This window comes from Dipodomys ordii, unplaced genomic scaffold, assembly GCF_000151885.1.
Source record: "Dipodomys ordii isolate 6190 unplaced genomic scaffold, Dord_2.0 Scaffold1, whole genome shotgun sequence".
NCBI lineage: Eukaryota > Metazoa > Chordata > Mammalia > Rodentia > Heteromyidae > Dipodomys > Dipodomys ordii.
In genome coordinates, this window is record NW_012267217.1 from 56,945,568 (window position 1) to 56,957,378 (window position 11,811).

At 42.7% G+C, this 11,811-nt stretch overlaps 1 protein-coding gene across 4 annotated transcripts in view; it reads left to right on the forward strand.

Moving 5' to 3' along the window:
* Positions 1-3,644, forward strand: part of Mrpl44 (mitochondrial ribosomal protein L44) — a 13,134-nt gene extending 9,490 nt beyond the window's left edge. The window contains exons 4-5 of one of the 4 annotated variants that reach the window (XM_013012037.1): positions 1,001-1,202; positions 2,850-3,644. In XM_013012037.1, coding sequence (XP_012867491.1) covers positions 1,001-1,172 — 172 coding nt within the window. In that variant the 3' untranslated portion in view covers positions 1,173-1,202; positions 2,850-3,644. Of the gene's footprint in view, positions 1-1,000; positions 1,495-2,849 lie in introns of those variants that run through there. The other 3 variants (XM_013012047.1, XM_013012056.1, XM_013012030.1) reach the window with 3 other exon arrangements.
* The last annotated feature ends 8,167 nt before the right edge of the window (positions 3,645-11,811 follow it).

Here is an 11,811-nt window from a genome sequence, read left to right on the forward strand (position 1 = left end):
GTGAAAATACTGTACAGAGGGGTTACAATTACATGGGCAAGATAATGAGTACATTTCTTATCAAGCATTGCAGCCTCCTCCTTTGTTTCCCCTTCCCTTCTTTTCATTAGTGGTGCCTGTCCTTGTAGCTTTCAGGAAACCTTATATTGAATCCATGTGACAGATGGAGCTGCTGTGCATGAATGCTTCAGAGAGATGCTTCTTTGAGTTGCATGTGGGAAATTTTCAGTCAGGAGGTTTCCAAAACTAGTTAAATGTAATGAAGAAGTAGCAAAACAGGATTATAGCTACTTAATGTGCACATTTGCTTCCTTGGAGGGACATGTTTGCATTTTTAAGATAGCTCATAGAAATAATAATAAAATATCAACACAATAGAGAAATTAGTTTTATTTTTATCTGTTTTTTTTTTTTTTTTTGTAACACTCAGAGCCAGTATGAGTGCTGACTCACTGTTACTCACTGCTTTTTGGGAATAAATTAGGATGCCATATAAGTCTAGAATATTTCATCAATCAGTTTTGAAGATACAAAGTTTTTAATTTAAACTGCTTTCTCCTTTATAGCAAAGGTTGGCGGCAGACTCCGGAGGCACTTCTTTTTTTTTCAGTAAAATCTTTCTACTGCACACTCAAACTGAAAAAAAATAATCCACTTAATATTCCCAGAAATATTGTTGACAATTTTAGTTTTTCAAAGAAGCTATACATTCCACTTCTGCATCAGCAGTTAACAAAAGCAAGCACTAATACTTATGTGTCTTTGATTTTTACTTAAAAATACTGGCCCAATAAGTTATTTACATTTCTGTAGAAATGTGAATGTTTGTCAACTTGTGAATAAGAACTGGCAACAAAATTAACTTCCGAAGATCTCTCTGGTGCATTGTGCTTCTGATGGTTTGTAATGGATGTCAGGTTAGGGCAGATACTTTCTGTACTCCCTGTGTGCTGTCTCGTAAGATGCTGTGCCACTTAAGATCTGTTTGCTGTCTTTCTAGTGACAAGAAGTTGCTTGCAGAAGGGCCTGGGGAGACAGTGCTGATTGCAGAAGAAGAAGCTGCTCGTGTGGCACTTAGAAAGCTCTATGGGTTCACAGAGAATAGAAGGCCCTGGGACTACTCCATGCCCAAAGAGAACTGCAGAGCAGAGCAGAGCCACACAGCCAGCTAGGCAGCTGGATGTGGCGCCCTGGGCCACTATGTGAGTAGAGCAACATGTCAGCCGTGCTCTGGGACAAACTACCGTGTTCTTAATGTTAAATCTGTGTTCATATGGTCACGGGAGTGTGCTGTGTTTTGTTTTTAATCCTTTTTTTCCCAAGTTGATACTGTTTTTGTTTTTTTTGCAGTTCTCCCAAGAAGTTTCCTTCTAGTCCTCAGTTTAACATTATATAATTATACATGATTTGTACAGTTCGGTGTATTTTCAGTTATAAATATATACCACATGTGAAATTTGCTGTAGTACCAATAAAAAAGTTATTCTTTCTCTTGGTGTTACATTGCAGTTTATGTTCAGGTGGTAGGAGAGTGGTAAACTTTTGCTGCTTTTTTTTTTTTTTTTGATCAGTCGTGGGGCTTGAACTCTGGGCCTGGCGCTGTCCCTCAGCTCTTCAGCTCAAAGCTAATGCATTTGAGCCATAGAACCACTTCCAGTTTTCTGGTGGTTTATCGGAGATAGGAGTCTCGTGGACTTTCTTGCCCAGGCTGGCTTTGAACTGTGATCCTCAGAACGCAGCCTCCTGAGTAGCTAGGATTACAGGGCTGAGCCACTGGTGCCCAGTGAACTTTTGCTTCTTTAGTAGAACTTTGAGATAGTAATGATAGTAATATTTCTAGAAATGCAAGATACAGATAACTATTTTTATGTGATTTCTCTAGTCTGGGTTTAATTTTTTTTGTGTGTGTACTTTGAATACATTTCTTTTTTGGGGGAAGAACAGGAGAAGGCATAGTTCAGGGGTTTGAATTCATTTGTTAGGCAGATACCCTACCACTTAAGCCACACTTCAGCTCTCCTTCCCTTTATTAGCTTTCATTATTTTTCAGACCGAGTCTTGCTTTTGTCCCAGGCCAGTCTCAGACCACAGATCCTTCTGTGTAGCTGAGGCTACATGCTTGCGCTATTACACCTAGCTCTAATGTATTTCTGTAACATAAATAGCAAATAAGTTTTATGCTGCAAAAAATTAAAAAATTCTAAGAAAATGAAACTTAGTAGTAGTTTAAAATGTTTTTGCGAATGGGAAAATGAGTATTTAAATAATCTATAATTACAATAATAGCTGCTATCTATCAAGTACTATTCTAAGTGATTCTGGTAGAGGGCAGATTTTTAGAGTCTTTTGGTTCTTTTAGTATTTTGTGTTTGCTAATCTTTTAAATAACTGCAAATTTCCTTTGATTTACTTATTTTTACCTTGTTAGCAACTAAGAACTATTTGCAGTTATTATTATTATTTTTTTTTGGGTCCGGTCGTGGGGCCTAAACTCTGGGCCTGGGCACTGTCCCTCAGCTCTTCAGCTCAAGGCTAGCGCTCTACCACTTGAGCCACAGTACCACTTCCGGCTTTTTTCTTTTTGCTTATGTGGTGCTGAGGAATCGAACCCAGGGCCTTGTGCATGCAAGGCAAGCGCTCTACCACTGAGCCACCTTCCCAGTCCAGTATTTGCAGTTATATAACCAGATATTACTATAAGGATGATGTACAGGGGGGTTGCCATTTCAACAAAGAAGTTTTAAAAGTTCAGGCTGCCTGTATTCATACCTGTTGGGGTTGGGAGTGGAAGAGAGGGGAAAAAAATGTTAAAACTTAATGCACTTTTGCTATGAAATCTTTTTACACAGGAAGATGAAGGACCTGTAAAAATCCTTTCCTGCCACACTGGTTGACCCTTCCTTTTTCTTTCTAAACATGAAACAGCTTGGAGATCCAGGAAGAAGAACTTCTGGGAGAAGGTTAGGACTTTTCCTCCCTTGCGGCCACGCGCTGAGAGGGAGGAAGAGAAGGCCCACATTGGATGAGCTTTTACATAGGACTTTCAGAACCCAGAGGTGCACAGTCTCATGCTCTAGAAATAGCACATTTGTGTCTTTGGCCTGAGAAGCAAGGCAGAGGCCACCTAACAGAGTTTACTGCTTTGGGGTGGGCCAGGCCACCCCCACAGTGACTGAGCAAGGACCAAGCTGGGGTCCAAGCCTTGATCTCATTCATTTGCTCACCCAGCCAAAAATCACTATTAAATCCAAGAGTGGAGATGTAAGGCCATCCATGAACATTGCCAGTTGGGAAAGCCTAATGGAAGCAGCAGGAAGTGGGCCTGAAGCAACAAGTGATTACAAAAACCAAGGAGCTTATTGACCACACAACTTCCACACAAGATGTGGGGAAAGCTGATTCCTACCCCTGATTAACGGCTTATGTTCACCTCAAGTCTCCACAGCTCTGGCTTCTTGAAGATAAGCAAGAGCCTGCCTGCCTGGGACAAAATAGTTTATTTTTGAGACTATAAAGAACACATCATATGCAAGCTAAGATAGGGGAATAATGGACTTTATAGATTTATGCTAGTGTAAGGAACTTCCAAACTGTTGGGTTTAGCGAGTTCAGTGATCCTGCCCATTGTCCAGACATAGCCCAACCCGCTGTTGGGACTTGAGACCTGTGTGACTGGATATATAGCTGTCACTGGAAAAGATGGGGCTGCTTTTGGATGGGGAAAATTTGAGAAATATAGTTGGTTGAATTAGGTTTAATAAAACTTAATTACCATTAGTGTGTGTGTGGTGTATTTTGGTGCCAGTCCTGGGGCTTGAACGCAAGGCCTGGGCATTGTCCCTGAGCTTTTTTACTCAATGCTAGTGCTTTACCACTTGAGCCACAGCTCCACGTCTGGCTTTTTGGTGGTAAATTGGAGATAAGATTCTCAGACGTTTTCTGCCTGGGCTGACTTTGAACAAAACCATGATCCTGAGATCTCAGCCTCCTGAGTAGCTAGGATTACAGGTATGAACCACCACCAGCCTGTGTGTGTTAAAACTCCTTCAATAACTGAACACAAAGGTGGAGGATAACACTCAGTAGTCAAAGCACAACTTGCCATTTGTCAGCCACAGTAAGTATAATCTGATAAGCACCTAATTGACATAGTAAGAAAAGTCTACAATGAAAAGCACAAGACAGGGCCTTCTAACTGCCACAACCACCTAGCATATTCAAAATGTGAGCTCTATCTACAACCACCTAGCATATTCAAAATGTCAGCTCTATCTACAACCACCTAGCATATTCAAAATGTCAACTCTATCTAGAATACTATGCTAGTTTTCATATAGGTGGACTTTAAAAAAAAAGTCTTCAGGGGGGAGGGGGGGAGGCTGGGAAGGGATGTGAAGGGTAAACAAAGGAGGAGGCTGTAATGCTTGGTAAGAAATGTACGCATTATCCTGCCCATGTAATTGTAACCCCTCTGTACAGTAAGTTCACAAATAAATTAAAAAAAGTCTTCAGAGAATTCAGTTGCAAATTTAATAATCCCTCTTTCCCCCACAAGTACTGCAGAAAATATACCCCCCACATTTCTCATGCCTAGAGCAGTTTGCATGACTAGCCTACGAGGTGGGGGGGGGGGGGGGGGGGGGGGGTGGGGGGGGGGGGGGGAGAGGATGGGAAGGCATGAGAAGGGGAAAAAAAGGGGGGGGGGGGGGCTCGAATTTATTTCCAAGAGCTCTGAGTGTACCTTCCAGGTGGCCTGTCTGAGTTTCTTATGCATCCAATCGGGTGTGTCTTTGAAGGCAGCCAGAAGTCATCACGCAAACAGGCTGGCCCAAAGTGTTTCTACCCAGAATGGCTTTCAGAGCAAGTGGCCCCATAACTTCATTATAATCTCATCTGCATGTGAAGTGACAGTTGGCAACGGCCATAGTGACAAGTAGAACCATGGAAGGAAGGGACAGGAGTGGTCCTTGAACTTCTGGGCTATCTTTGCCCATTTCGAAGCAAGACGTGGATATCCCTCCCCTTTTCTATGTCCCTCCCCTTCATAGTTGTTGTTTGTCAGTCCTGGGGCTTGAACTCAGGGCCTGGGTGCTGTTCCTGAGCTTCTTTTGCTCAAGGATAGTGCTCTACCACTTAAGCCACAGCACCACTTCCAGTTTTTTTCTGTTTACTTGGCACTAAGGGCTTCATGCATGCCAGGCAAGCACTCTACCACTAAGCCACATTCCCAGCACCCCCCCTTCATTTCTTTTATACATTTCTTTAACCAATCAAGTTCCAGGATTTAGGATGTTGATTTGCACTGGATGTGGTCATCTCAGCTTGTGTGGGAGGCTGTAGATGGGAAGATCGCAGTCCAAGTAAAGGTTGGACAAAAAAATAACGAAAGCAAGAACAACCTCAGAGTTATAGCCCAATCGAAGAGCACCTGCCAAACAAGCTTCAAGACAAGTTCAAACCCTAGTAGTGCCCCAAAGCAAGCAAGCAACTAACCAACCTGTTTGTGAGTTGGTCTTCCACTTCTATTTAAGAAGGAAGTTCTCCTTCACTGTTCAATTAATGCTCAGTCTCTCCAAGCTGATTTAGTTTGGAGGGAAAAACTGCTAGCACTTTAAGTTTTAAAGCTTCTAAATACTGAATGCTTCTAGGCTGACAAAGACATTTAGTGTGAAAAGCTACATTGCAGGTAAAGAGATCCATATCCCTTAAGAAAGAATGTGATTTCTCCACATTTCCATCTTGGGTTGTGTATTTTAAAGCACTAAAATGGGATGGCAGGAATGTAGGAAAATTAACATACTTTTTACAATTCCCTCTGAAGCAGTTGGAAACGTGGGACAATGCCTATGACTTTAATGTCCCCTATAAGAATAAACTACTTAAATTTGGTATATGGGTGAAAGAATATGTGAGGGACAGAGATGTTGCTAAGAGGGGTAGGTGACCATTTGGGGTTGTGTCTTTTTAACTGATGGCTATTCCATGTTGTGATGAGTGTCCCAAAAACACAGGAACTTGTTAACATACAAAAACACTGGTACTTAAACTTGGCTAGGCACCAGAAAAGAACAGTAATTAATTGCCTGATCTGTAGTTCTGAACCCCTTTCTTCCTACTTTACGCTCTCTTTCCTAAACCCTAAAACTAAACATCTCAAAAAGGTCCCTTGGGGGGAAAATGCTAATATTGAACATCTACAGACTCAAACACATAAGCTATGTTCTTTTGTATTCACACTGTATTTTAGTATATGGATAGATGAAATGGAGAATATTATTCTTAGTGTCTTATATGGCTAGAAGAGAGTGGACTAGACATAATTCTGAATAAGAATGGAACAAATTACTTTTTTGTTTTCAGTGCAGCACTGATTTTGACCACAAGATGGTGCCATAATCCCACGACACAATTTGGGGCATGCAAAACCTCGGTGGGAGAACACAGACAAGAGTGTGTGGCACAGGATTACAACAAATCAGGACACTTCCAGGCCCTGTGCAGTGCTGCTATTTTGTAAGTACACATGAAGACATCCACCTTCCCTCACCCCTTCGAAAAGGCCTAAGATTTTGATATATGGAGCATTCATTTCTAATGCCAAGATATTCATAGGGAGGAAGAAAAACTGCAGGGATGCCAAAGATAAAACCTTTAATAAAACCAGATGTGTACAGATAGTCTTCCACTGGAAGGCCCTCAAACCCTTCCTGCAGCAGCCCACTGCCTGAGGCCTGCCTCCTCATGCTCGTTTTGTCTTTCTTCCCTTCAGCTGGTCCATATGACCTCTCTAGTTCTCTTAACTGCTGTCCTCTAGGAGTCAGAACTGTATGTATCTCTTGACTTTAGATATCAGAACACTTGAAATCCAAGCTACGCTTCATGGACTACCAAAGAGCAACTGCTTGATTTAATCCAATCTTGCAAAGCAGGAATGGATCATGCAATCAAAATCCACAATCAGGGGTAGGAAGGTAGGCTAGTGGTAGAGCGCTTGCCTTGCATGCATGAGGTCCTGGGTTCAATTCCTCAGCACCACATAAGTAGGAAAGGCCAGAAGTGGTACTGTGGCTCAAGTGGTAGGGTGCTAACCTTGAGCTGAAGAGCTGAGGGACAGCGCCCAGGCCCAGAGTTCAAGTCCCACGACCAAAAAACCCAAGAAACAACAACAAAAAACCCACAATCACACTCCTCTAAAAAGAAATGTATTAGCACTTTCTGTGCTACCTGCCTATGGTCACTTGTTATTTACCTGATAGTATTTGCCAACATTATAACACTAATGGGTTAAACTTTTTTTCTGGGAAAATTAGCGAATTAGATACACTCTTAGTCTCTCTTGCATTGAAGAGGAATTGTATTACTTGATTATTCCTTTACAAGACATCTTTTTTAGATCTGTTGTACATTCAAATTGCAGATGAACCAATGAGATTATCCTATTCTGGTCCTCCTGAGGAAGAGATGAGTCATGAGACAATTGAGAGCCAGAGAAGGATATTTCGAAGTCAGAGAAGTCTGCCAGTCTTTGCTGATGTTCCCTCTACGTAAGCTGACATTAGCATCTTCACGCCAATAGTGGGTCAGTAAGGGCCAGAAAGCATCTAAGAATAAGTTAATGAGACAAAAATAGTGAAAGAGGGCTGGATCCCATTGTCTCATATCTGAAGTTCTAGCTGTTGAGGAGGCTGAGATCTGTAGGGTTGAAGCCAGCCTAGGCAGAAAAATGAGTGAGATTCCACCTCCAATGAACCAGGAAAAAGCTAGGCTGGAAGCATGGCTCAAGTGGTAGAGGACTAGCTTGGCAAGGAAGCCTAGAAACACAAGGCTCTGGGATTAAACCTAGAACTGTGAAAAATGAAAAAGTGTAAGGTCAGATGTCCATGATCAGATTCAGCACCTTGATAATAATCTTCAGGAGGCCCTGGCAGTCTGTCCCTAGGCCTCAGTTCCTGACCCTGAAAGTTTTTATCTAGGAAGGACAGCACAAAACCTGGCTGTACTTCTTTTTTTTTTAATTTTTTTTTTTTTTTGGGTCTGGTCATGGGGCCTGAACTCTGGGCCTGGGCGCTGTCCCTCAGCAATTAAGCTCAAGGCTAGCGCTCTACCACTTGAGCCATAGCGCCACTTCCGGCTTTTTTCTTATGTGGTACTGAGGAATCGAACCCAGGGCCTCAGGCATGCAAGGCAAGCACGCTACCACTGAGCCACCTTCCCAGCCCCCTGGCTGTACTTCTTTTACTTTAGTTTACATAGATTATAAATCTCAGATAGGGCCTTAGAGGACTAAGAAACTTAGGAATGATCGTTTTTATTTTGTCACTTAATATATAATTTTCAGACAGTAACCAGTCATGTACTTGTACAGTGATTTTTTTTTTTTGATGTGTGTGCTGGTGCTGGGGCTCACCGACTTCCTGTCTGAGCTGGCTTCAAACTGTGATTCTCTGATCCCAGCCCCCTGAATAGCTAGAATTACAAACATAAGCCACCAGTGTCTGGCATTAAAAAAAAATCTTTAAGTAGTTGTACAAAGGAGTTTCAATTATACGTGTCAGGGTGTGAGTACAATGCATCTTGATCATTGCCCCTTCTTTCATCATTCTTCTCCATCTCTTCAACGTCACCCATGTCCTCAAATCCACAGGTTCCATTTTCACCTATGTACATTAAATATTATGATGGCATTTTCCCACCTGTCTTCTCTCCATTCATCTGCCCTTCCTCCCCTTGACCTCATCCTGCCAACTAGCCCACGTTCCAGCTTCCTGGCATTCATTTTGTTAGATTATAAATTAGTTGTTCAAAGGTGTTACACCCTTAGAATCCTCCCCTATATATACATACTTGAGTTAATATGTTTGTGTATATATGCAAATGACCCTGTGTATGTTTTCACATAGGTTTATGATTTAGATCTACCTTTTTTTTGTTTTTCATCTATATCTTTAATTTTATCATCAAGGTAATGTACAGGGGAGGAGGGTTATGTAAGTAAGGTAGTGATTACATTTCTTGTCAAACTTCTTACCCCCTAGATCTAACTTTTCCATGAGAAAAAACACGCACCCTTTTGTCTTTCTAAGCCCGAATTATATCACGTGATTGTTTTCCAGGCCCATCCATTTCTGTACACATAACATTCTTCCTGATGGATGAGTGAAATTCCATTGTATATAAACAATGGAATGGTGAACATTTTCTCTCCACTCACCTGCACTTTCACACCTTCTTAGCTTTACATCTACTCTGCAATAGTGAAATACTTTGTGCTGACTGATTCCCCCCCCCCCCGCCCCAGACTGCATTACTTATGGAACGTATATGCCCCCTCTAACTTACTAGCTGGTCTTTACCTATGATGATTAGTTTTAGTTGGAGGAATAGGGATGGCTGGCCCATTGGCTGGTCAAGCCTGATTTGGGGGTAGGCTTGTGAGCGTGTTCTCAGAACGTATTGGTGTTTGAGTCAATGGGCTGAGGATGACCCGCCTTTACTCAAGTGTGGGTGGACACCAACCAATCAGTGCAGGGTTTGAAGAAAACACAAAAGGAGGGAAGTCAAGTTCCTTCTCCCTTCTGGAGTTTGGACACCTGTGTTCCGACACAGGCCATCATCTGTCCAGGTTCTTGGGCCTCCAGCATCTGGCTGGGAGTCACACGGTGCCTGGGGTTCTTACACCTGAGGATAGGGCCTGGGCTGGGCCATCAGTTACGTCAACGGTGTTGTGAAGGGCCCCTCCATCATCAGAATCCTGAGGCGGGTCCCTTCTATACCTGGGCAATTGCTTCTGTTTCTTTGAAGAACCTTGAACAATATGATACTTAAACAATAAATGAATGGACTGCCCATATGAGCATGATTTGGGCAATACAAAACCATCTTATTAAACGAGGGAAGACTGGACAAGTAAGCATGAATACTGATGCACATGTGTGCTAGAATATATGTGACTACAAGAAAGCAGTTGATTTTTTTTTGGTGTTACTCCTAAATAAGAAAAATCGGTTCTTCCCTTTCTCCCTTCTCTCTGAGCCTTGCTGAAGTACGCATGCAGTAAAGTGGAGCCCACTTTACACATAAGAATTACGGTGACAAGTAAGAATGACAAACTGATGGGAGTGTAGGATGTGATTTTTGTCATGTATAGTTAAAGAGTGACAAGTAGACCTCATGCACAAAGAAAACCCAATATAGGTCTTTATTAAATGTCAAAATCCAGGTAGTCAGGTGGGGCAGCTCAAGCTTGTAGTCTTACCTACTCAGGAGGCAGAGATCAGGGGATTATGACGAGAGGCCAGAAAGTCTTCCAGCCTCCACCCTCTCAATCAATGCGTGGATGCAGAGTTGCACACCTGTCATCTCAGCACAATAGCTGGGCATGGTAGTGCACGCCTGTCATCCCAATGAAAAAAGGGAAGAAGAAATAGGAGCACTGCAGTGCAGGCTAGCTCTGGCATGAAGTGAGACCCTATCACAAAAATAAGCAACACATAAAGGCCAGCAAAGTGGCACATATGGCAGCGTGCTTACGTAGCAATTGTGAGGCCTAGTTCTGCCAAAAAGGAGTCCTCCAAAACCCCAGGCAAATGGCAGCATAAATACGATGTTTGAGGACAGAGGAGTAATATAGATGGGGTGAATCTGATCAGTGTGCAACCATGCATGCTGTAACTATCATCATGAACTCCTTCTGTGCAATTAGTTTATGCTAATAATTGCTTCAAAAAAATTGATGGGCACTGGTGGCTCATTCCTGTCATCCTAGCTTTTCAGGAAGCTGAGCTCTGAGAGCCATGCTTCAAATTCATCCCAGGAGGACAAATCTGAGAGACACTTATCTCCAATTAACAAGCAAAAGGCCAGAAGTAGAGGTGTGGCTCAAGTAGTAGAACACCAGCCATGAGCCAAAGAGAAATCTGGAGGGCCAGAATTCAAGACACAGTAGTAAAATACTTGTAATGTTTGGCTTCAACTTAGAGAATAATCCCCATGCCCCAGCATGAAATCAGTTGTCACTTTAAAACTCACACACGCCAGCTTGTCACGGAAAAGAAGGCACTGTCGCCTCAGGCGTCCAGATCACATTCATGCACAGGAAGCTCTTCCTGCACTCCTACAAACTTCCCATCTTTGCTGAGGCTACTCAACCACTGCCGAAAGCCTGCAGCTCAGCCTACACCGGGATGACTGAGCCCTTCTGGAAAGATCTATACACTGACAAGCGTTGAAGCAAAGCATAGTGTTGGGTTGTCAGGTTCGGAGGAAAAGACAGAAAAAAATCCAGGAGCTTCAACTTTCCTGTTGTTTGCCCCAATGAAAAGGCTTCCTCGAAAAGGCTGCTTTTATTTATTTATTTATTTTTGCCAGTCTTGGGGCTTCAACTCAGGGCCTGGGCATTGTCCCTGAGGTGCTTTTGCTCAAGGATAGCACTCTACCACTTGGGCCACAATGCCAATTCCAGCTTTTTTCTGCGTTATGTGGTACTAAGGAATGGAACCCAGGGCTTCATGCATGCTAGGCAGGCGCTCTACCACTAAGCCACCTTCCCAGCCTGAAGCTGTTTATTTTTATTTTTTGGTACCAGTACTGGGCTTGAACTCTAAGCTGCTCACTCTAACTTGGCTTTTTCACTCAAGACTAGTGTTTTACCATTAGAGACACAGCTCCATTTCTGGCTTTTTGTGGTAGGTAAATATATATAACACTCTCATGGATTTTTTTTCATGGGCTGGATTTGAACCATGATTCTTAGATCTCAGCCTCCTGAGTAGCTAGGATGACAGAGGTGAGCCACCAACGCTAGGCTTGGGG